Source organism: Leopardus geoffroyi, chromosome D3 (assembly GCF_018350155.1).
Source record: "Leopardus geoffroyi isolate Oge1 chromosome D3, O.geoffroyi_Oge1_pat1.0, whole genome shotgun sequence".
Taxonomy (NCBI): Eukaryota; Metazoa; Chordata; class Mammalia; order Carnivora; family Felidae; genus Leopardus; species Leopardus geoffroyi.
In genome coordinates, this window is record NC_059339.1 from 76,155,633 (window position 1) to 76,180,728 (window position 25,096).

Below are 25,096 nucleotides of genomic sequence, written 5' to 3' on the forward strand. Positions count from 1 at the left end.
AAAAAAAGTAGCAGGGAGCTACTCAGTGATGGTCAACCTGGCTGTCCAAAAGCCCCACCTGGGTAGCTTCTCAAAGACATCCAGGACCCATCCCCGAACTTTGGATTCAATTAGTCTGGGATAAGACCCAGACATCGGCATTTTTAAGGTACCCAAGTGATTCCAGTGCGTGGGAAGGAAGGTTGCTTCTGGCAGGGTCGTACTGCCCTGAACACTAAAGAAGAAAGTTTTAGTAAATGCTAGAGGCAAGCAGGTGCGGAGCGGGGAGGGAGACGCTGAGCAAAAAGGTAAAAGCTGGGTGGCTGCAAGCGGCTGCCAGACACAAGAGGGAGAGTTAGTACCAAAGTCGTTTGAATTGCCGAGTAGCCTCCCGTCCGTCTCCAAAACCTCAAGCGGCCTGTTGCACAAGTAGCAAAGGTAAAGGGGGTTGAGGGGGAAGAATCAACTTAAAGAGCCACGTCAGGAAAGAGCCGTGAGAGGACAGTCCCGCAGGAACAGGAACTCGGAACTGGGTGTCTGTGGCTGGACACACGGTGGGGCCTCAGGATGGGGCTGTGACACCAGGTGGCAGTAACAACTACACGGTCAAGGGAAGAACGTCCGCGTGCATGAGGTTTGCTGCTCGCCACGCTCAGATTCTTGGCCCGATGTCACCATGACCTTGACGCATTTATCCCCACCTAATCCCACAGCTCTCTCTCAGCATTCAAAATTCTCCATTCATTTACACAATTAAAATTTAGACTAACTGGGTCCAACCTCTTCCTCAAATTCTGATCAAATGAACTGCCTAGTTGAATCCAGTCAGAGCTCATTCACTTTCTTCCAAGTACTTTTTACTTAAAGATACAGGCCAAATATACGATATATCTTTTTAAGTTTATTCATTTATTTTGGAGGGGGTGGTGGGGGTGGGGGGAGGGAGGGAGGGAGGGAGAGAGAGAGAGAGAGAGAGAGAGAATGCATGTGTATGAGTGGGGAAGGGGTAGACAGAGAGAGAGAGAAAATCCCAAGCAGGCTCCACACTGTCAGTGCAGGGCCCAATGTGGGGCTCAAACTCACAAACCGTGAGATCATGAGCTGAGCCCAAATCAAGAGTCAGACACAACCGACTAAGCAGGCCAGGCGCCCCACAGGCCAAATATACTATAAATGCCCCATTTCCATCTGTCATTTCACTTAATTGCAAAATAGGATATAATCTAATGTGTCCAAAAATAACAAAGATTACAAAACTAGAGCCCACATCTAATTTTTAAAACTTGTTCCTCTTCACTATTATGTAATTTTAATAATACCTACTAAATTTGGTAATATCTAACGTCCCATATACACATTATGGAAAATAAAAAGATTGACAAAAATGAAAAAGGCATGAACTAATGTAAGACTGAGATGTTCAGCTTTAGAAAAATTAAGCCAGCAAATAGTTTTTATGTGTGTCCATTTATTGATTGCTGGGAATACAGCCTATTGAGAATACATGACATGCATTTTGGGAGAGAAATTAACCAAATCTGAAATGAAGGCATTCAATAAGCCTGCTAGGAGTTAATAAGGTAACACAGATTAGATCTAAAGACACGGTGTGGGAAGACTCAGACAGCCACGTACAATTGTCATTAAGATTCCAGCTGCAAATTCTTTTGGAATTTATTTATTCTTAATTACTTAGAAATTACCAGGAAAGAGGGAAGCTCACTGCCTCTTTAGCTTAACCTAACGCTAGGAAGCAAAAAAAAAAATTTTTTTTACTGTAACTTCAAATTGTTTAGGGCAATTCCATTTTTACAAATTCTTCCACACCAATTCATATGCTTCAGAATTATAAGCAGCTCTACACGATTAGAAAAGATTAATAACCAATGCAAAAGTGTGTTTGTTTGATTCCAGTATCTATTACTGAATCACATTGTTCTAATACTAGCAGATTTTTACACCACACTGTCAATTTTCCCCCAAGATGTTCTAACTCACGGATACAATAAAATGACATAAATTAAAGAATTCCAGTTACACTTAACAGGACGAAACGATTAAGTTACTGGAATGTCTTAGTCCATAATTAAAAACTGTTTAAGTATATATGCGGCATATATGATGCAAAAATTAAAACCTATAATTAGATAAAAATGCTGAAATGGATTTATAACTGTAGTGTTACATGCCACATGTTTCCCCCAAACTTTCTGATGGATATTATTTTTTTAAATGACAATACCAAAAAAACCCAAAAAAACCCAAAGACAATACGGATGTTACTTGATATCCAAATGATTTGGATTACTTTTGGTGGTAGAGAAAAAAGAAATAGATAAACATGAATGGAATAAAAAAGGGAAGATTTTGGCTTTTTTTTTGAAAGAGGCAGTCTGTTCCTTTCATAAACTGTATTCTTTCCTTAATGTTTCTGGAGGAATCAGTTATGGTTTGCAACGCTGGACAAATCGTGGGTATAAGCATACGTCTCGGATGTGATACCTATTCAGAATCCAGGTCAAGAATCGTTCCAAGCCCAAGCCATATCCGCCATGAGGACATGTGCCATATTTTCTCTGTTTAAAAAAAAAAAGAACAGATGTTTAAAATTTTGTCTAAGATATTAAAATTTTTCTACTGTGAAATGAGTTCACTTATTGTGGTTAAGAATTCAACTCTATTTTTAATTTTTTTAAATGTTATTTGTGAGAGAGAGGGAGAGAGAGAGAGAAGCAGAGAGAGGGGCGAGGGATCCAAAGCAGGCTCCGCACTGTCAGCACACAGCCCAATGCAGGGCTCGAACTCACAAACGGTGAGATCATGACCCGAGCCGAAGTCAGACGCTCAACCAACTGAGCCACCCAAGCGCCCCAAGAATTGAACTCTTATTCTATTTGCTTTCATAGGCCATGTGTGTAGAAATGATTTGGTATGAAAAATAAACCAGGGGTTAAGTGTCACCCTGAAAAAAAGAGATTTCAAACTTTTAAACTAAGTCAACGTCTCTTTTTATCAGAGGGAAATGCAAGCTAGCCTAGATGCTGGTAGAATCTAACAACAATTTTTTAAAATTTTAGTAGCAATGACAAGGCCAGCAGCTAGTAGCTTTTCAAATGAAGTGCACATATTATTGGACAAAGGTAAAACTAGTAATAATCCCATGCCACACTATTAGAACATCAAGCTGAATATAGCTCGTTCAAACACCAAAGTACCACACTGACTTCTCGCCTTTTAGGTTTCAATTTATACAGAACTATTATAATGAAAACAGTTAAGAGTGTAAAAACCAAAACAAAACTGTTCTTACCTGATCTGTGTACCAGTAGTAGGGAGTGGGGTCAATCCCTTCCCTTTTATAACCCGCCAGCATTTCTTCACTATCCCAGATACGCATTGAGCCTCCCACAATCTCACCAACATTTGGCATCAACACATCCACCTTTAAAAACAAGTAAATAAAATGCAGTTACTACCAAGCTGTCAGTCATGACACGGCTCTAGTTGCAAGGAAAACCACAATGAAGCTCTTACAGCTAACAGAGCACAAAAGATGTAATATTCAAATCCTGTAATTTAACAAGAAATGTTAAACCCAATCAGAAGACAAAACCCACTTCTTTAAATATTGCCATTCTAGATGTATAATGCAGCATTTGCCATGAGCTGTATCTTATTCCAGTGGCAGTCCCCGCCCCCTTAAGGAGCAAAATTATGATCTGAATCACAAACTGACAGATTCTGTAAGGCGGGAATCCTCAGGACATCGCTGCATGTAGAAGGACTTGATCTCTACGGGAAATCGACATAGCAAGATGGGCTCATTAATGGTGTCCGTCATCAGTCTCTCAGGAGCTTCTGGGATATCCTGTGGTGAAATAAGGCTTCATTAACATTTACTACTCGAAAGGCAACAAGACAGAGGCAGCTCTTACCCAGAAGCAGCCCTTATCTCATGAATGCAACACAGCAGAGAATACACACCCATCCACAACCCATACCCATGGGTGGAAGCAACAGTTTCTTTCAAAAACAATCAAGGTATTTTAAAAACTCACACGCAGTTATTAAACCAACTGCAAAAAGATCCGCTTCCTTCTACAGTACACCTCAAGAGCCATGCTGCTTGAGAGACGAAAACCAAACCACTCAAGTCGTTATCTCTGTGACTAGATACTGTTCAGTTTCTTTTCTCAGGGGCCAGTTTCGTCTAGCTCTGAAGCAAACATGGTCCGCTTAGTCCCGTATGGCATAAGATCATCAGTGAATGTTCCAGAATATCACTGGTCTACGCACAGTGTTATTAATAACACTAATCTTTAAACTCTCCTGTCATCTGTACTTCTTTTCCTGTTACAATAAATCTATGTGGCTTCAATGGTAGGAAGACAAGAGTCATAAGACAAATAACCAGTGTCAAGTTCCTAAGCGTAACCGCACGTAGAATAGTTAGCCGAGAAATGTTAGATGATGAAGAACAGGGCTAATCTGCTTCTCATTCGAAACATCATCTGGGTAAACCACACATAAATTCAAGTTAAAACTGAAAAGTCTTGTCTCAGTACAAACTGACCAAGAGAACAGGACAAGACTCATTGGTATGTTTAACCTAAGAGCCAAACTGGAGTTTAGCAATCACCTGGCACAGGGGTCACCAAGCCCCAGTCCCGGGAGGCCTGTGCCCTCTAAAGTAAAGAGAGGAAATGGGAGATGAGTTGGATAATACTGGTCCCTCAGCTTTCATCTGCTTTACCTACTAGAGTGAGATTTAACTGGGAGGAAATGGTATTAAAAAAAAAAAAATTAACGTTTATTCATGTTACAGAGAGACAGAGAGAGAAACAGAGTGCGAGCAGGAAAGGGGCAGAGAGAGAGGGAGACACAGAATCCCAAGCAGGCTCCAGGCTCTGAGCTGTCAGCACAGAGCCCGACGCGGGGCTCGAACTCACGAGCCGTGAGATCATGACCTGAGCCAAAGTTGAATGCTTAACCGACTGAGCCACCAGGCGCCCCCGGGAGGAAATGGTCTTACTGCACATTCCAAAAAGTTGGAGGACCACGTATGTACTCTGGTGTCCTCATGTGTACGGGATGACATCAGCGTACAATAAATGCTGACAAGCTTCGAGGGCCTTTTGAGCCTCGGACCTAAGCATTCAATTCACGGAGTCCTCACAACTTGGCAAAGCTGCTCTTACCTCCACAGTGGAGATAAAGAACCAGGGGGTGGGGTCACTGGCCTCCCATTATGAAGCAGTAAGGACACAGGTGGGACCTAAGCCCACCTGGAGGGCTTCTTACTCCAAACATTGTGCTGTTTCCACTCAACTTTGTGACACTACTTTGCTAAGTTTTAGGTAATAACAATTCTCAAATCTCCAATACAAACATTTTTTTAGAGTGTTTATTTTTTGAGGGAGGGAGAGAGAGAGAGAGAGAGAGAGAACATGAGCGGCAGAAGCACAGAGAGAGAGGGAGACACAGAATCCGAAGCAGGCTCCAGGCTCCGAGCTGTCAGCACAGACCCTGACGTGGGGTTCAAACTCACAGATCATGAGATTATGACCTCAGCCAAAGTTGGACGCTTAACCTACTGAGCCACCCAGGCGGCCCCAAAATTTTGTTATTATACACCACCAACTGAAACACTAGAAGTAATTTATAGAGGTCTAATATACTGTTTGTCCTCTCTGTAGATTTCTTCCAAAAATGAAACAAAACTCTAGTTAGCAGCAGCTACTCATATGTATATATATATTTTTAAATAGCAATACTCAAATTTTATCTATAAAAACAGATTTGCAAATACTATGTAAGAAATGATTAAATGCACAGGGAAGAGGGCTTAATAGCATTAACAATCTATACCTCTAATACACATTCCCAGTTTATCTGAAACACTAGACCACCTTCCCCATCAAGGCCTGCTCTCTTGGTTTGCATTTCAAACAACAGCTATTTTCTTTGACTCTTCTCCACCTGAAAAAGTTTTAATATACTCTTTTGGGAGAAGAATCCTCTTTGAAAGAGCCAGGTTACTTTCTCCAGACAAATAAAACGAACATAAACATACCAATATTTTTGTATGTAATTCCATTTATTTTTTTAATAAATTAACTTATTTTGAGGGAGAGTGAGCATGAGTGAGGGAGGGGCAGATAGAGAGGGAGGGAGAGGGAGAGGGAGAGAGGGAGAGAGGGAGAGAGGGAGAGAGGGAGAGAGGGAGAGATGGAGAGGGAGAGATGGAGAGGGAGAGGGAGAGGGAGAGAGAGGGAGAATCCCTAGCAGGCTCCACACTATCAGTGCAGAGCCCAATGCGGAGCTCAAACTCACGAACCGTGAGATCATGACCTGAGCTAAAATCAAGAGTTGGACACTTAAAGGACTGAGCCACCCAGGCGCCCCCTGCATGTAATTTTAAAGTTTACACCTTTCTGAAGCCTCCCACTAGTCTTGAGAATTACCACTAGAGTAAATCTAGACCATGGATTGATCATGGAAGAAGAGGAAAGAGGCAAAAGAGAAGATGTGACAGCTATTTATTGAATACTACAGAAATGTACCGTTCTAAGGCTTACTCTACACTTGCGGATTCTGAGTCCTAACAACCCCAGGGAGGAGGTGGGTCTGTTGTTACCATTTATTTGACCAGAAGCAGATGCCTCCTGCATTACTGGCTAAATAACCAGAGTAGCAATCCACTTACTCACAATGACACCTTTGAAACAACAATTAGAAAGCAATACATACCTCTCCAAATTCATAGAAAGTTCCATCTTCTTTCTTTATGTCGTGTTCTTTCAGCCACACAATAGCATCTGAATAGTTCATTCGCTTAAAAGGCCGTTTGGGGGGCTTGAAGTTCTATAATGGAAAGAAAAAATACAGTGTATGTAAAGAAGCAGTAACACTAAAAGCTCCATTTTAAGAAAAACTGTTTATCATTATTGCAAAATGTTATTTCAGACTAGCAAACAACGAGGACAACGAGGACATTCCTACAAATGGAATCAAAGTTTCTCTTAAAAATATAAGTACAGAGGGGCGCCTGGGTGGCGCAGTCGGTTAAGCGTCCGACTTCAGCCAGGTCACGATCTCGCGGTCCGTGAGTTCGAGCCCCGTGTCAGGCTCTGGGCTGATGGCTCAGAGCCTGGAGCCTGTTTCCGATTCTGTGTCTCCCTCTCTCTCTGCCCCTCCCCCGTTCATGCTCTGTCTCTCTCTGTCCCCAAAATAAATAAAAACGTTGAAAAAAAAAAATTAAAAAAAAAAATATAAGTACAGAAATGCGGGAACGTGGTCAAAAGGTACAAACTTCCAGTTATAAAATAAGTCAGTCCTGAGGATATAATGTGCAACAAGGGGACTATATCTAACAATACTCGATTTATAAATTTGAAAGTTGCTAAGAGAATAGATCTTAGAAGGTTGCATCGTAAGAACAAATTGTGTATCAAATCATTATGCTGTACACCTGAAACTAATAAAGCTATGTACCAATCGTATGTTTAAAAATATATATATGTTGGAGCGCCTGGGTGGCGCAGTCGGTTAAGCGTCCGACTTCAGCCAGGTCACGATCTCGCGGTCCGTGAGTTCGAGCCCTGCGTCGGGCTCTGGGCTGATGGCTCAGAGCCTGGAGCCTGTTTCCGATTCTGTGTCTCCCTCTCTCTCTGCCCCTCCCCCGTTCATGCTCTGTCTCTCTCTGTCCCAAAAATAAATAAACATTGAAAAAAAACAAAAATATATATATATATATGTATATATATGTATACATATACACACACACATACGTATGTATGTGTATACATATGTATACATATACATATATACATATATATGTATATATATGTATATATGTGTGTGTGTGTGTATATACACATAAACAGTGAGTTATTTCAGAGCTCACATCATTAAATCTAGAAAAACTGATGGTGGGGCGCCTGGGTGGCGCAGTCGGTTAAGCGTCCGACTTCAGCCAGGTCACGATCTCGCGGTCTGTGAGTTCGAGCCCCGTGTCAGGCTCTGGGCTGATGGCTCAGAGCCTGGAGCCTGTTTCCGATTCTGTGTCTCCCTCTCTCTCTGCCCCTCCCCCGTTCATGCTCTCTCTCTGTCCCAAAAATAAATAAACGTTGGAAAAAAAAAAAAAAAAAATTTAAAAAAAAAATAAAAAAAACAACAACAACAACAACAAAAAAAAAAAAAAAAAAAAAAAAAAAAAACTGATGGTGAAGACTTCATTACTTTCCGAAAAAAAATTATGATTTTGCATGCCCATAAAACAGTACTCCTACCGGGTTGAGGTCGCGCACTATGCTTGCTGCGGGTGATTTCAAGACTCTGTCCACCACATCACAAACCAAGTCCTCCAATCGATTCAGGAGCTCCTCAAAGGTCAGGAAAGGGCACTCTGCTTCCACGTGTGTGTATCTGAAGAACAAGACACTAGCTGGGGGCCGCTCTTCTTTTCTGCCAAGTTTCTCTCAAGCAAGGACATTAACATTGCAAAACTGCCCAGAAATGTGCAATTCCAGCACCACTAACCAACTCCCAACTCAGCAACTTAGTTTTAGGGCGCCTTTCTTTCCCCTGTGAATAGTGATTTGTTTATCCCTTATAAAGGATCAAGGCCAAGTGAAAAGAAGAGCCCAAAGCTAGCTCTGGCCTAGGAGGCAAAACCATACATGACTTCCATTAATTTGTTGAACTGCCTTCCACATACCCTTTTAATAGGTCAATTTTTTTTTTTTTTTTTTTTACATAGTCATCATTTTCCTACATAAAGATTGCTTCTCTAAACATACGTTCTTAAAAATATTCTTTTTAAATAACAATAAAAAGACAATTCTGTACTCAGCCAGGTGCCTTCGTGTTCTGGACTGTTCTGCCCGGTATGACTGTGCAATACAAAACACATCTCCCAGAGCCGGAATGCAGGTCTCGAGGTACAACTGAGAGGACTGAGTCAAAAATGCCTCTTCCCCAAAATAGTCCAGCTTGAAGAGCGTAGCACCACCTTCCACCTGTGTTTGCACTAACGTTGGAGGAGTAACCTGTTCCAATGGAAAGGCATAAATAAAGGCTAGTGAGTGCCACCATTCAAGTGTAAAAATGGCAGAAGGTATTGTTTGTTTTACAAAAGATGAACACACACTTACTTCATGGTATCCCCTATCAAAGAAGTGATCTCGAAAGCACCTAGTGACCACGGAACGTGCTTTCAGGATCTTGGACATGTTTTCTCCCCGGATCATCATGTGTCGGTTGTTGAGCTGGACGTCAACATCCGACTCCTCGTTTATCAGGTTATCGGCTCCTCCGGCAGGGGCCAACCCGATCAGTTCCCAGAAGTCACAGCTCAGCTCATGGCCACCGGGAGCCTACATTTTAGAAAGAGGGGTGGGGAGAAAGGAGAGAGAGGAGAAGACAAAAAACTAACATTATTGAGGATTTTAATTTATGTCAAAATTTTTGGTAACCTGGTATTGCTAAGACCTCATCAGTATTAGCCTACTTTTCCAATCACAAAGACCCAATAATTCAATTTTATATTGATATTTTTAATATTCCTCTCAGAGTAAATATGCAATTTAAAAACAAAATAGAAAAGCACTAACTAGAAAATATATGATAATCTTGCAACTTGGAGTAAGGACTAACCACCATTACCAGCCAGTGTATCTTCTCACCTTTGCCCGATAATTTAAAATAACACTTGGGGCGCCTGGGTGGCGCAGTCGGTTAAGCGTCCGACTTCAGCCAGGTCACGATCTCGCGGTCCGTGAGTTCGAGCCCCGCGTCGGGCTCTGGGCTGATGGCTCAGAGCCTGGAGCCTGTTTCCGATTCTGTGTCTCCCTCTCTCTGCCCCTCCCCCGTTCATGCTCTGTCTCTCTCTGTCTCAAAAATAAATAAACGTTGAAAAAAAAAAAAATAAAAAATAAAAAAAAATAAAATAACACTTTACTTATATTAAAAAACTCCTTAAATGCAAAGATTTTACCAAAAGCTGTTTCTCTTTGGAACAGATATATGACAGAAATTCAAATTCTCCCTAATAATTCCATTAATAGTAATTCATTTTAGAAGCCAGGCATCATGGAATATATGTAATTATCTTGGTGCCAAACCCTGGAGAGCAAGTAACACATCATAACGACTACTCCATTTTGCAAATGACATTACGTCAGTGAACTTGAATCAGATATTTATTCTTTTTTTTTTTTTTTTTTTTTTTCAACGTTTATTTATTTTTGGGACAGAGAGAGACAGAGCATGAACAGGGGAGGGGCAGAGAGAGAGGGAGACACAGAATCGGAAACAGGCTCCAGGCTCTGAGCTGTCAGCACGGAGCCCGACGCGGGGCTCGAACTCACGGACCGCGAGATCGTGACCTGGCTGAAGTCGGACGCTTAACCGACTGCGCCACCCAGGCGCCCCCAGATATTTATTCTTAATGTAGGTTCTTTTACATGAAGTCTGGGAGACCCTCTTTTATCGGTATTTCTAGTCTATCAGGAAGACTCTAGGGGCTCCCTCTGGTGGTTAATATGCCACATTCGTTCGTTTTCTTAGCCAGCCAACAAGCAGAACCACAGTAATTACCTGAACGATAATTACCAACAAGTAGCTGTAACTGGTGTGGGTTATGGGCCTGTTGGCTGGAGAACAAACAACTCTCTATCAGAATTACAGTTCACTTTTTCTAAAAGAGACTTTCAAATTCTGTTCATAAAATTTCAGATTCAGGTTACTGTCCTCTCATAAAATTTTTTGGGGAGATGGCTCTTACTTCCACCTTGCTGAAAAAGTATTCACACACCCGTAGCAAAGTGGCTTTACTATGGCCCCTGAGGGTTATTTAAGAAATCTGTAAAACTGGAAATCCCTGAGTTTGTTGTACCATGTGAGATGTACAGTGTACATATCTCGCTGGAAAAGGTAAAGGGATGTTAAATTTAGCAAGGACATCACAGCAGCGGGTTCATTTCCCAAATACAGGAAGTACAAATAGAAAGCACAGGAGAACAAACAACCACCTATTCATCCAGTGAGGAATTCAATCTACTCACCTGCTTGCCCTTTGGGGTCAGATTTAGCATCCCATAGACTGCAACGCTACTCTCGGTGGCCAAGACTACTCCATTGTAACACTGACACTGTAAAAAGATTAAAGCTCAAATTTACTGACTCATATTTACGTCAAAATATATGTTCCAATGCATAGAAAACTAAGGGAATTACTTACATAGAAGTTACCTGGTCTAAAACCGGTAAAATAATACGGCCATTAGTATTTAGTACTAATATCTACTATTAATAGCTATTTTTGTGGGGGAAGGATCCATCTATTTACAGATAAACATACAGAAGTAAATAGACACTTTATACACATATATATGCAGAAATGACAGTAGCCCACATCTCTTAAAAATATCTGAACAGTCCATTTTTTTCTTTAAAATTCAGACTGTTGAAATAATAAACAGTCCACCTAGACTATGATCGTCGATACTACTAAAATCATTAGGACAAAAGTGACAAGTACCTTTATAAGGGAGGGGTCAGACTATCAACACTTCAACTCACTATCATCAAATCATAAAAAAAAAAGACAACATGTGTCTTTATGTGTTTTATGATGTGATGCGATTGAAAGAGCAGAGCCTCGCCCAGGAAGTAGCTGTGTCAAAAACAAACAAACAAACAAACAAACAAAACGAAACTAAACCAAACCAAACAAAAAAACCCAAAAACCTGAATCTGATAAGCTTATAAGAAATACAGAGGATAGAGGAACATGTTAAATGACATCTCAGGATGCAACCAACCAAATCTAGAATGGACAAGTTCCACAAGACAACCAACTAGGCTTTTTCTTTTTCTTTCTTTCTTTTTTTTTTTTTGGCTTTTTCAAACAAATAAACAGCAAGGGTTGGTTGTGGGGGGGCGGGTGGAGGGAGTGAGGATGGAGGAAGAAAAGAAAAAGGAGGAACGGTTACAGACTGAGATTTCAGACCCACATCAACTCCAAGGAATACATAGATCTGGTTTGGGTTCTCATTCAAACCAACCAATTAGGAGTGGTCTTCATTTTAGGAAGTTGTGATAACATTAGCATGGTTATCTTAGAAATATTTTGGGGCGGGGGGCACCTGAGTGGCTCAGTTGGCCTCGGACTTCGGCTCAGGTCACAATCTCACAGTTTGTGAGTTCGAGGCCCGTGTCAGGCTCTGTGCTGACAGCTCAGAGCCTGGAGCCTGCTTCGGATTCTGTGTCTCCTTCTCTCTCTGTCCCTCCCTGCTCATGCTCTGTCTCTATCTCTCAAAAATAAATACACTTAAAAAATTTTTTTTTTCTTGGAGATGCAAATTCAAGTATATTTATATGAAATGGTACAATGTCTGGGCAGTAAAAGTGGGGGGGGGCGGTGTAGAAAACCAGAACTGGCCACACATTAGTCATTACTTAATGACTTAATGTTTTTGTCCCCCTAAAATTCGTATGTTGAAATCCTGCACCCCAATGCACGGGGTGAGGAAGTGAGGCCCCGCAGAGGTGATGAGGATGAGATGAGGTCATGAGGGTGGGTCACGGGGTTAGCGCCCTTTTAAGAGTTACCAGGGTTTGCCCCCCTCCTCTGCTGCCATGTGAAAATGCAACAGGAAGTTGGCAGTCTGCAACCAGGAAGAGGGCCCTCACCAGAACACAATCGGCCTCTAGAACTGTGAGAAATAAGTTTCTGTTTGTAAGCCACCCAATCTATGGTACTTTATTATAGCAGCTGAAACTGACGAAGATGTTAACGAAGCTAGGTGATGAACCCCTGAGGTTTCCTCATACAGCTGACCTGGAACAATCTGGGAGTTAGGGGTGCTGACCCCCTGCACCGTCAAAAATACACTTATCACTTGATTCCCCCAAAACTTAACTAACAGCCTAAGGTTGACCAGAAGCCTTACCAATAACATAAAATCAATTAACATATTTTACATATTATGCGCATTATATACCGTATTCTTAAAGGAAACTAGAGAAAGGGAGACGTCGTGAACAAGGTCATAAAGGAGAAAATACACTTACGATACTGTAAAAAAACCCACGTGCAAAGCGAACTTGTGCAGTTCAAACCCATGTTGTTCGAGGGTCAACTGTACTGTTTCCTATTTTTATGTGTTGGAAATTTTCCATAATAACAGTTTAAAATACATAAACCGCTCCTAAAATTCCCAAAACTAACAGTAAAGGAACTTACTGAAAATAATCAGATTTTCAGCTATAAGGAAGAAAAAACACTTACCAAGTCATCCGACAAGACACATTGAAGATAACCCGTACCATCCCGCAACACTAGGAACATTAAATTCTTTCCTAAACGTGAGAGAGAAAAATTTAGCCAGAATGTTCTCAAGGCACGTAAAAGTACTTTCTCATAATTTGATATTAAAAAAGGAAACTCCATGGTTAAGTGTTAAAAGGTCAAACCTCCCTTGTGGCCCCCTTCCTCCGAAGCGGCCACTGGTAACATCACTACTCAGTATTTGTAAAGTTCTTTACTTTCTGCACTCTGCTCCCAAAGCCTATGTGAGCCTCATGATCCACGTGACCATGGGAAAGCAAGACAGTAAGCCACGTGAGACGAGGGATTAGGTCTTATTCACCCCTGCATCCCCTGTAATAACCTGGTGCTGTGTGCTCAGTGGGAGGGGCATAAACATTGCTGCACAGAACCACTCTTTTTATTTATGCCCCATCTTATTTCCAAAGGATGTGATAACTCCTTACAATAAAATACATGTAATAAAAATAATAATACGAGGGGCGCCTGGGTGGCTCAGTCGGTTCAGTGTCTGACTCCCGATTTCAGCTCAGACATGATCTCGCGGTTCCGTGGGATTGAGCCCCATGCTGGGCTCTGCACTGATGGTGAGGAGGCTGCTTAGGATGCTCTCTCTCCCCTTCTCTCTGCCACTCCCCCACTTGTGCCCGACTCTCTCTTAAAATAAACAAACGTTAAAAAAAAAATAAAAATAAGAGAAAGCAGAAAGAGCCGAGGGAGAAGTAGAATGCAGATACACTAATTATAAGAGTCAACACTACTGCCATAAATAAATTTCAGATCTGGCTTTGTACTTCCTGTAATACATCCCCTGCTTTTCATTAAATAATTAAATTCAAGTAGACAAATATTTACTGGATACTTCTGATCTCTGTGGTTGCTTACCGTTAAATAGCATTTAAATAATCTTTAAATAACTTGTATCTTAAATGCTTATTTATTTATTTATTTTTGAGGGGGCAGGGAGCAGAGACAGAAAGAGAGAGAGGATCTCAAGCAGGCTCTGCGCTGACAGTGCAGAAGGGGCTCGAAGTCACAAACCATGAGATCATGACCTGAGCCGAAATCAAGAGTCAGACGCTTAACCGACTGAGCCACCCAGGTGCCCCAGCATTTAAGTAATTTTTAAACCTGTAATAGTCATATTACAGAAGAACAAAGTAAGGCCATGGTTCACATCTTTTATTTTATTTATTTATTTTTTTTTTAGAGAAAGAATCTTTTTTTTTTTTTAATTTTTTTTTTCAACGTTTTTATTTATTTTTGGGACAGAGAGACAGAGCATGAACGGGGGAGGGGCAGAGAGAGAGGGAGACACAGAATCAGAAACAGGCTCCAGGCTCTGAGCCATCAGCCCAGAGCCTGATGCGGGGCTCGAACTCACGGACCGCGAGATCGTGACCTGGCTGAAGTCGGACGCTTAACCGACTGCGCCACCCAGGCGCCCCGGTTCACATCTTTTAAAACCTAGCTTCCAATACCAAAAATTTCACCCCTCTCCCCAAGAAAAGGTTTTTAATGTTCTCCTTCACCTAAGACCAGGGATGTTTAAAATTGAAGAGAGAAAAGCAAAGCTATACCATTTACCTTGCCTACGCAGCCTGTGGACCCAGCCAAATACCTTTACTCTTTGGCCTCTGTATCCTTCCAGTGCATGAATCTTCACCTGTCAAATTGAAATCAATAACATTTGACCAACTGTGTAATTTACCACATATCAACTTCTCCACTACTATTAGACGGATGACAGTAAGTGTTAAAGATTCACAAATGGGGGGCGCCTGGGTGGCGCAGTCGGTTAAGCGTCCGACTTCAGCCAGGTCACGATCTCGCGGTCCGTGAGTTCGAGCCCCGCGTCGGGCTCTGGGCTGATGGCTCAGAGCCTGGAGCCTGTTTCCGATTCTGTGTCTCCCTCTCTCTCTGCCCCTCCCCCATTCATGCTCTGTCTCTCTCTCTGTCCCAAAAAATAAAAAAAAAAAAAAAAAAAAAAAAGATTCACAAATGGTACAAAACTACAGTCATTCTACAGCAGGTCAGAACCAACAAGTTTCACCATATTGGAGTGGTTAAAAAAAAAAAAAAAAATCCAAGTCTTCTCTTAGTGTAAAACTGACCCTGAGAAACATCGGGAATCTCAGATACTGATATATAAGCAATGATGAAATGAACTCATAATAGCAACAACCAGTCCACACAGAGCCCTCTCCTGCCCTCATAGTCCCTCCTGACATCGAAAGGTGGAAGCTAAGCAAGGCCAGCTTTTGCTTTGGAGGGGTAAGGAGAGAGGAGCACAGGAAGGGGAGCATGAATGCAGCCAAGACAGCTCATCGTTAAGGACACAGGAAAAATAGGAAAATTCATCAGGAGCAAGAACGACTTGACATTTAAGTATGTCCACTCACAGCCCAGCATCTGTTCTAGAGAAAATACAGAGGCATACAATTCACAAGATCACAAAATGTTTTATCTGTTTAAAAAAGTCATGAAAACAGGGGTGCCTGGGTGGCTCAGTCGGTTAAGTGTCCAATTTCAACTCGGGTCATGATCTCACAGCTTGTGAGTCTGAGCCCCACATCAGGCTCTGTGCTGACAGCTCAGAGCCTGGAGCCTGCTTTGGATTCTGTGTCTTCCTCTCTCTCTCTGCCCCTCCCCGCTCATGCTCTGTCTCTCTCTCTCTCTCCTTCAAAAATAAATATTAAAAAAGAAACACCACTATTAAAAAAAGTAATAATGAAAATCATGGATTTTGACCCCTTATTTTATGGTGAGGAAATGGACAGGTAGGGAGGGAGGACACTTAGGCAGCTTTTAGGCAGGGCAGGAACCATTCAACACCTAATTAGTAAACTTTATAATAAAACGAACCCCAGAAGAACCAGCTTCATAACTCGAAAATGTAATTTCTCTCTACGCCTTCTAAAAGGCAAGGAAGGGTAAATGGTGCAAAGGAACAGACCATGGGGCACGCCCCTCAGACACAGAGCTGACAGTCTGGCGTGGGAAGTCCACGATACTTGGGACAACACGTGTCACACTCACACATTTTGGCTCTGGGAGACTTGGATCGTTTTTGATGGTAATTTTCTTTGCTTCTTCCAGGTTCTTTTCTCTTCGCAAATTGTCTTCTGCCTAATTTTAACCATAAAACAATCTGTTAACACGGTTTCTAGTATTCTAACCCAAAAACCGTTCACAGTCGCAAAGTCATGACTCACCTCTTTCTTTTCCCGGGATTCACTCTTCATTTGTTCCCTATGCCACATTTTTTTAATGTTCTTCATCTGTGATTTAGAAATAACATCCCACCTCTAGAGAGAAAAACATATTTTTTCAAGACCTCCATGTTCTGATGCAAATTTATTCATAAAATGTAATTCTGTTGAGTTTTTTAGCTCACCTACCTCATTTTCTTTTTGTGAGTCTATGTAAATGGTGGGGAAGGGCTCTTTTCCTACCGTCATCAAAGCCTTGGGTGGGAAGGGAGAAAAAGAAAATTGCTTTAACGTTGCACAATATTTGAAATCAAAATAATATCCTAATTATGAGGCAACTTCAGCTATCTAGAACATAATCAAAAGCCAGGAAGAAAAGCATACAGGCCCCAAGAGCCAAAAGTCAATGTTCATAGAATGACTGGTCAGATGTACTAAAAACACTTTGCCTAAAATAGAAGTGCTCAGGTCCTTTCACAAAAATTCTAGCAAGTTCGGTTGCACATTACAGTTGACCCCTGAACACGGGTCTAAACTGAGTGGGTCCAGGGGCTCCTGGGTGGCTCCTGGCTCAGCTGGTTGAACGTCTGACTTCGGCTCAGGTCATGATCTCACAGTTTGTAACTTCAAGCCCCGCGTCGGGCTCTGTGCTGATAGCTGAGAGTCTGGAGCCTGCTTTGGATTCTGTGTCTTCCTCTCTCTCTGCCCCTCCCCTGCTCACAGTCTGCCTCTCAAAAATGAATAAACGTTAAAAAAAATTTTTTTTAACTGAGTGGGTCCACTTATGCAGATTTTTTTCCACAGATACGGTATAGTACTGTAAGTACATTTTCTCTTCCTTATTATTATTTTTTTTTAAGGTTTATTTTTATTTTTGAGAGAAAGAGTGCAATCAATGGAGGGGCGGGGGGGGGGGGACAGAAGATCTGAAGCGGGCTCCATGCTGACAGCAGAGAGCCTGATGTGGGTCTTGAACTTATAACTGTGAGATCCTGACCTGAGCCAAAGTCGGTCACTCAAATGACTGAGCCATGCAGGTGCCCCTCTTCCTTATGATTTTAACATGTTCTTTCTTCTAGTTTACTTTTTTAAAAAATTCAATATAGGGGCGCCTGGGTGGCGCAGTCGGTTGAGCGTCCGACTTCAGCCAGGTCACGATCTCGCGGTCCGTGAGTTCGAGCCCCGCATCGGGCTCTGGGCTGATGGCTCAGAGCCTGGAGCCTGTTTCTGATTCTGTGTCTCCCTCTCTCTCTGACCCTCCCCCGTTCATGCTCTGTCTCTCTCTGTCCCAAAAATAAATAAACGTTGAAAAAAAAAATTAAAAAAAAAATACAATATATAATACATATACCGTTCAAAACATGTGTTGACGTTTATGTGATTGGTAAAACTTCTGCTTAACGGGAAGCTATTAGTAGTTAAGTTTTAGGGAAGTCAAAAGCTATATACAGATTTGACTCTGGGGGGTGTATTGTTCAAGGATCAACTGTATACAGTTTCCCAGTATAAGCAGACTGGAAGAAACAGATTTTAAGGGGCTGTGGGGACCAGCAGGAAGTATACTGAGAACGACAGAGGAGAAAGAGCCAACGATAAAATACAGTCACAGATTACACCTAAACGGTTAATCTTCATTAAGAAATCAGGGAAGTTGTTTCTGAAACTCTTTCAGAAACAAAAACAATGGTTGAGAACCTTAAGGCTAAATAAGCCTCATTTCATTTGAAAAATTCCTCCATGTAGAACACCTCTTTTCATAAATATGAAGACATATCAGGTGTTGCTGTGTCATTTATATTTCATAGTTTCTATTACTTGATTCAGTCAACCACGAAATGTAACAAATTAGTCTCTCCAGGTATAGGATCTGCAGCTTACAAAAACTCAAGGTCTAGTTTCCAAACCTGGAAAATAATTTTCATCTTGTCTTAACGCTAACCCCAACTCAATGATCATCGCAGAGGAGGGAACCTGGATCTTTTAAAAACATCCAAGAGGAGGAATTCTTTGTAATAATCAGACTTTGTAGAGATGCTTGTAAATCATTAGGAATTTGCTACCCGACACTCTCTACTGATGGCTCTTTTTTTTTTTTTAATTTTTTTTTTTTCAACGTTTATTTATTTTTGGGACAGAGAGAGACAGAGCATGAACTGGGGAGGGGCAGAGAGAGAGAGGGAGACACACAATCGGAAACAGGCTCCAGGCTCCGAGCCATCAGCCCAGAGCCCGACGCGGGGCTCGAACTCACGGACCGCGAGATCGTGACCTGGCTGAAGTCGGACGCTCAACCGACTGCGCCCCCTGATGGCTCTTTTTTTATCACTGAAAGACCCAAACTTTAATTCCCCAAATTAGAATGGCACACTTTTGCTAATAGTGACATTCTGCAAACATTCACCTAAACACTGTTGTCAGTTTTGGGGAGCCATAGGAATCACCCCAAAACAACTGGAAATGAAAGATTTCCCTCTAAAAGTTATGACTCAGCCTCCCTCACATGAAATTCATGCCCAGATTTCTTCTCATTTCCCAAGAGGCCTCTTAGTGAATTTACCACTAGAATCTAGATGTGATCCTGAGTCTTGAGACTCAAAGAATCTAATTTATATTAGTATACTAAGAATGGACCCGTTTCTCAGAACAGACACTCAGTGATTCAGGAGTCTGTAGAGTGAAGACAGAATGCTAATTTACTAACGTACTATTATTTCTCATGATCTAAAAATCCTCAAGTGAGTTTTGCATGTTGTCTCTCAGGGTGATAAGAAAGAAAAAGGAGACACCTCTTCAAAATGTTCAAATTAAGTTTAAAACCTTCTTCATCCAATACTCTTTTTTTTTTTTTTTTTTTTTTAAGTTTTTATTTATTTTTGGGACAGAGAGAGACAGAGCATGAACGGGGGAGGGGCAGAGAGAGAGGGAGACACAGAATCGGAAACAGGCTCCAGGCTCTGAGCCATCAGCCCAGAGCCTGACACGGGGCTCGAACTCACGGACCGCGAGATCGTGACCTGGCTGAAGTCGGACGCTTAACCGACTGCGCCACCCAGGCGCCCCCTTCATCCAATACTCTTAAAGCTACACAGCTGTATACATTCCTCATTTTCTCTTTCCTGAAAATTCTCTTCAAATCTACTTCTTGGGGTGCCTGGGTGGCTCAGTCGGTTGAGCATCTGACTTCGGCTCAGGTCACAATCTCGAGGTTAGTGAGTTCGAGCCGTGCGTGGGGCTCTGTGCTGACAGCTCGGAGCCTGGAGCCTGCTTTGGATTCTGTGTCCTCCTCTCTCTCTGCCCCACCCCTGCTTGTGCTCTGTCTCTTTCAAAAATGAATAAACATAAAAAAAATTAAAAAACAATCTACTTCCTGAAATAAAATCATTGACAACTCACAGAGCAATAGACATAAGTCATTAATAAACACAAAGCCATTTTCCTAATGAGACGCTACCTTTAGACCTGTTTTAAAAGGTTTCTCCTTGGTTCCATCACCTGTAGCATCATTTCCCTCTCGATCGGAGACATAGAGCTCTGTTTTACAAAAGGAGAGTAAGTTACTCACTTGGCCAATAATTATTAGTCACCTCATACTGTAACTACTTCATCCATTCTTTACCTTTGTGAACAGAACAAGCAACTGATTAGCAAAAATTATCACAGTCGAAAAGAAGTATCATAATTACTTTCCCACTCCCTTATTTCAGTGACATCACATAAAAACACACTAGTTACAAATTTGGCTTTTCAAAATGAACTTTGATGATTCTAATTTGTGAGACTGCTTCTGTATCTATTGGAGTCCGAAACAAAACAAAACAAACAAAAAAAAGGCTTTGGAGTTGGCCAGACCAGACTGGAATCTTGGATGTTGTGCTTTAAAAGCCAGGTGAGGGGCGCCTGGGTGGCGTAGTCGGTTAAGCGTCTGACTTCAGCCAGGTCACGATCTCGCGGTTCGTGAGTTCGAGCCCCGCATCGGGCTCTGTGCTGATGGCTCAGAGCCTGGAGCCTGTTTCCGATTCTGTGTCTCCCTCTCTCTCTGCCCCTCCCCCGTTCATGCTCTGTCTCTCTCTGTCCCAAAAATAAATAAACGTTAAAAGCCAGATGATCCTCGGGAATTCACTTAACCTTTCTGAGCTTATTTGTCTATGAAATGAGGGAAAACATGATACCCATCTTGATCGGCTGCACGGAGGACGAAATAACACATGCAAAACAGATATCCCAGTGACAGTGCACAGATGTCAAATAAATACCACCTCCGTCTGATCTTTAAAGGATACCGAAGCTCTGAGCTTAAACAAACTGCAGAAGGCCTTATAACTAGTTGAGTGTGAACAGTGACACCAGTCCAGGTCTCTGTCTTCCTTTTTCTACTGCACCATATGGTCCCCCGGAAATCTCAATATAAATGAGGATGTGTGAAAGCGAATTAGCATTCACAAGTCCTTTCGGGATGATCTCTTGGAAGAGCTTACATATTTGGGGATTACTCTGATGTCTCACAGTGCCTCGCAGTGCCCAAGTCTCAGCTGAAATCACGAGATGGTTCGCCGTGGGGCAGGGTCCGGGGCTGCCGCCATCGCAGTCCCCGGACGTTGGGGGTTCCCGGGGAGCCGGGCCCCGCTCCGCGAGTCGGGACCCAGCGGGGGTCCAGGCCCCTCCCTCGCTCCCATCTTTCACGAAAAAAAAGCGGTGGACCGCCCACTCGGGACCAGGCAATCCACTGCAACTAGCTTCCTGCCCCACGCAGGGGCATCGCTCCACTTACACACTCCGGGGTCCCCGATCCCCGCTCACCTAGTACCATCCCTGCGGTCGGCCCGGTCACCTCCAAGGACATCGCCTGCAACGCACTGCTGCCTTGTCACCCCAACGTGCACCGGAGGATTCCTCGACTCGGACGTTGCATCAGAACGACGCGCATAGGCCGCCCCGGCGAATCACCCGAGCGTCAGGGCGCATTGGCTACAGGAAGACACGACATGAGGGCGGGCGTCACTGCAGCCGCCATCTTTGGGTCGGGCAGAGACAACTTCCGGGTCCGACGCCCCGCCCCCGCGCGCTGAGGGGCTTTCCGTCACTGTTCCCTTGGGAACTCCCGGCAGGCTTAGACCCGGGAGCCGGGGGAGGGGCTACAATCCTTTCCCTACGGTCTCCACCTACCTGTTTTCCCTGCTGAATTCTGCCCCCAGCTGTAGGTGCGCTGGGGCCCTTTTGGAAATCAGACCAGAAGTTTCGCTCTGTATCCCCAAATGTTGGAATGCTTGTGGAATTAATGTCATCAAATATATTGAGAGCTAGCCACGAGGCGGGGATGAGGGTGAGGGACAGAAGAAGCCCTCACATGGGTTGCCTGTTGTGACATATGAAGATGCTTTAACTTTCTAATGTAAATGGATGAATGTACAGTACTTACGTATTTATGATTTGGATTATGAATATTTTTATATAAAGTTGTAAGGATCACTCTTAGGCCATAATAATGCGGAAAGAACTAAGGCTTCAAACCTGGCTGAAATTCTGGTTCTGCCTTTTACTAACTGCCTTGGGGTAAATTACCTAACCTGTCTATGCTTCAATTTCCCTATTTGGGAAGGATGATACAAGTACACTGCCCAGTGCATAATAGATACTAAAAAAAAAAAAAAAAGGTAGCTAAGGTTATCATTGGTCATCATTCTCTGTTGAGTGGAATACCAGAGTTTGTCCTTGAGTCAAAGGAAAACTTATTTTTGTTATGAAAGAAACTAAAAATAACGTGTATAGGTTCAGACTCTATGGAGAATAGGAACCAAATACTTTTCTTCAAGAGTACTTCAGCTAATTTCACGGACTTTCCCTTTCCCTCTTTGCTAACTTTTTCTGTTTGTCCACACAAGTATTAGTGATCTGTTGCTGCAGAGCAAATTACCTCAAACCTTGGGCGCTTAAAACAACAAACACACGGTTTCTGAGAGCCAGGAATTCCAGGAGTGGCTTCGCTGGGGGTTGGGGCTCTGGGTCTCCTGAATCAAGCTGTGGGCAGGGGCTGCAGTCTTCTGAAGTTTGGCTAGGGGAGGATCTGCTACGGAGCTCACTCCTATGGCTGTGGGCAGAAGGCCTACTTGCCTTCTTGTCCAGCTGGATTCCCCATAGTGCTTTTTTTTTTTTTTTTTCCAACGTTTATTTATTTTGGGGACAGAGAGAGACAGAGCATGAATGGGGGAGGGGCAGAGAGAGAGGGAGACACAGAATCGGAAACAGGCTCCAGGCTCTGAGCCATCAGCCCAGAGCCCGACGCGGGGCTTGAACTCACGGACCGCGAGATCGTGACCCGGCTGAAGTCGGACGCTTAACCGACTGCGCCACCCAGGCGCCCCTCCCCATAGTGCTTTTAATGACAGGACAGCTGACTTCCCCCAAAGCGAGTGATCAGAGAGAGAGAAGCTGTGTTAACTACCTGTCGTTGTATATGATAAATTACCCTCAAACTAGCAACATTTGGCTTCTCATGTCTGTGGACCAGGAATCTGGGCAAGAATTGGCTGGGGACTCTGGCTTAGGCCTCTCAAAAGGCTGCAATCAAGGTGTCAGCTGGGGCTGCAGTCATCATAATTTAAGATGCTTAAGTCTCACCTGGGGTGAATTTTCTTCCACACTCAGGTGAGTGTTGGCGGGGTTCAGTTCCTCGCGGCCTGTTGGCCTCATTTCTTTGCCATATGGGCCCTCCAACAGGCAAACATCACCGCAAGCAAACAAGATGAAAGGCACAGTCTTTTGCAGCCTACTCCCAGAAGTGACATCCTTAACGTTCACCATATTCTGCTTGTTAGAATCCAGTCATTTGGTCCAGCCTACACTCAAACACAGGGTTTTACACCAGGCATGACTCTTAGGAGGTGAGGATCAAGGGGGCCATCTTGGAAAGCTGCCTCCCACAGTGACCAAATCCCAAGCTAAAGTGCCTTTTGTAATCTGATTAGTGAGGTAACATTTTATCCCGTTTCATCATTTCTACTTCTACTGGTCACACAAACCAACGTAGTACAGCACGGGAGAGGATTACACGAGGGGGTGAATACCAGGAGGCGAAGCTCAGTGGGAACCGTCCTAGGGGCTGCCCGTCACAACCCAGCCAGATGAATTTCTCCTCTTCACTTTGCTCTGGGTCCCAGAGGCTGACTAATGGGGAACACATCAACAGGCTCTCTGGCTTCTGGTGAGATACAGCTAGCCAGGAGCACGGGCAGGAGAGCAGAGGGAGGAGAGTGAGGCTGGGGTATTCCCCCAGCTCCCTCGCTGCAGGCTGGCTGCATCTAACTCCTGACAGGTGGCTCTAAGAAATTGTCATCTGGACTGCCCTTCATGCACTGTTTGGCCGACCAGTCTCTTAGTCCAACCTCCCTCCGAAAGCAGAACTTTAGGTCCCTATAGTATCGCTGCAAGGGTCACTTCCAAGAACAAAACTGAATGAATGAAAGGAAAGGAAATAAATAAATGCACTGTTCCTCTGTCTCCTTATGCGACTCAGGCCAGCTGGGGGCGCCCCCTTCTCATGGTGCTCGAGGGCCCGCCTTTGCGGCCACTCAGGGCTCAGGGTCATCCCAGTCAGGGCTGATTTACACTTCCCTCCACCAGGCGCGGGATGCGAGTCGTTGACCTAATTCTGTAATGGCTCTCACGGGCCACCGTAGCGGACCGCCTGCTTGAACTCAGGGCGCGCGATGCCAGCGCTGCCATGTTGTCTCCGCCCACTTCCGCTTTTACCTCACCTGGTCCTGCCTTTCGGCTCCGCGCAGCACCTCCAGGTGTGCGTGGAAGCTCCCGGGCTCGCGCTCGTCGCGGAAGCCCTGCCTTTCCCGCGCTGTCTCGGAGCAACCCTGCAGACGTCTGTAGAGTTCGCTCCTGCACCTAGCGATGTGCTCCTCGAGACAGTCTCCGGAGAGAGAAGATGCGAACTACACTGTAAGCACCTCTAAGGCTCCTTTACCCATCCCCAGGCCGGGAACGGGGACGGGTGGAGGGAGGGGAGGCCCAGTGTCCAATTAATTAGCGAGATGGCAAGCAGTCCAAAAATCCTCGTCCTCCTTAAAACCTGCCTGAAACTGCAAACAAAACGTAGGAGTTACCATGACGATGAAACTGTTAGCTTCAGGATTGTAACTTACCTTCTCGTTGTAAAGTTTAAGCACTTAGGTTTGTTCGTTAATTTCTGCGCTTTCCAGGCTCCTTGATGTTTGTGAACTCGTTCATAAGCACCTAATCTATAATCTCCTTCTAAAACAAGTTTTTTTAAAAAAGAGCGAAATCATTTTAAAACCCTGCTGGATGCTTACCCTGTAAGGATGGTGAATAATGATAACTCTGCAACTGGGGCGCTGAAGCCAGCTACGTACATAGGATTCAGGACTCTCTATCTTCTGCCTCCCTGACGCCGTCCAGATTCCGTCACCAGTGTGAGGCACAGATTTTTCCATTGTAAAATGATAATCTTCTGGAAAGGCTGTTGTGAGTTTATTGGAGATCAAGTATACAAATATGCCTCGTATGTGCTTGGCATACAGTAAGCCTCCTGAGTTAGAATAGAAATGGT

At 43.5% G+C, this 25,096-nt stretch overlaps 1 protein-coding gene and 1 long non-coding RNA gene across 2 annotated transcripts in view; one reads left to right on the forward strand and one right to left on the reverse strand.

Moving 5' to 3' along the window:
• Positions 1–1,427: 1,427 nt before the first annotated feature.
• On the reverse strand, positions 1,428–21,553 carry NARS1 (asparaginyl-tRNA synthetase 1). The gene is made up of 15 exons (XM_045459142.1): positions 21,322–21,553; positions 19,976–20,055; positions 16,714–16,779; positions 16,528–16,620; positions 16,352–16,441; positions 14,900–14,978; positions 13,274–13,344; positions 11,046–11,132; positions 9,135–9,356; positions 8,830–9,029; positions 8,271–8,406; positions 6,730–6,843; positions 3,716–3,847; positions 3,290–3,421; positions 1,428–2,555 (listed from the first exon to the last, which is right to left on the reverse strand). Exons 1-15 carry the CDS (start codon positions 21,362–21,364, stop codon positions 2,424–2,426), a joined length of 1,677 nt encoding a protein of 558 aa, XP_045315098.1. The 5' UTR covers positions 21,365–21,553; the 3' UTR covers positions 1,428–2,423.
• A 2,692-nt stretch (positions 21,554–24,245) lies between these two features.
• The window catches only part of LOC123588365, a 37,901-nt gene continuing 37,050 nt past the window's right edge, over positions 24,246–25,096 (forward strand). The window contains exon 1 of the long non-coding RNA XR_006707822.1: positions 24,246–24,468. This is a non-coding gene — a long non-coding RNA (uncharacterized LOC123588365). The remainder of the gene's footprint in view (positions 24,469–25,096) is intronic.

Bases quoted from the DNA above. Each gene is read 5' to 3' on its own strand.
- NARS1 (XM_045459142.1), bottom strand. From the start codon at position 21,364: ATGTCCTTGGAGGTGACCGGGCCGACCGCAGGGATGGTACTAG. The intron at 16,621-16,713 runs GTAGGTGAGCTA...TTTTCTCTCTAG, and splicing joins ACTCACAAAAAGAAAATGAG to AGGTGGGATGTTATTTCTAA. The intron at 13,345-14,899 runs GTAAATGGTATA...TCTCACGTTTAG, and splicing joins CCACAGGCTGCGTAGGCAAG to GAAAGAATTTAATGTTCCTA.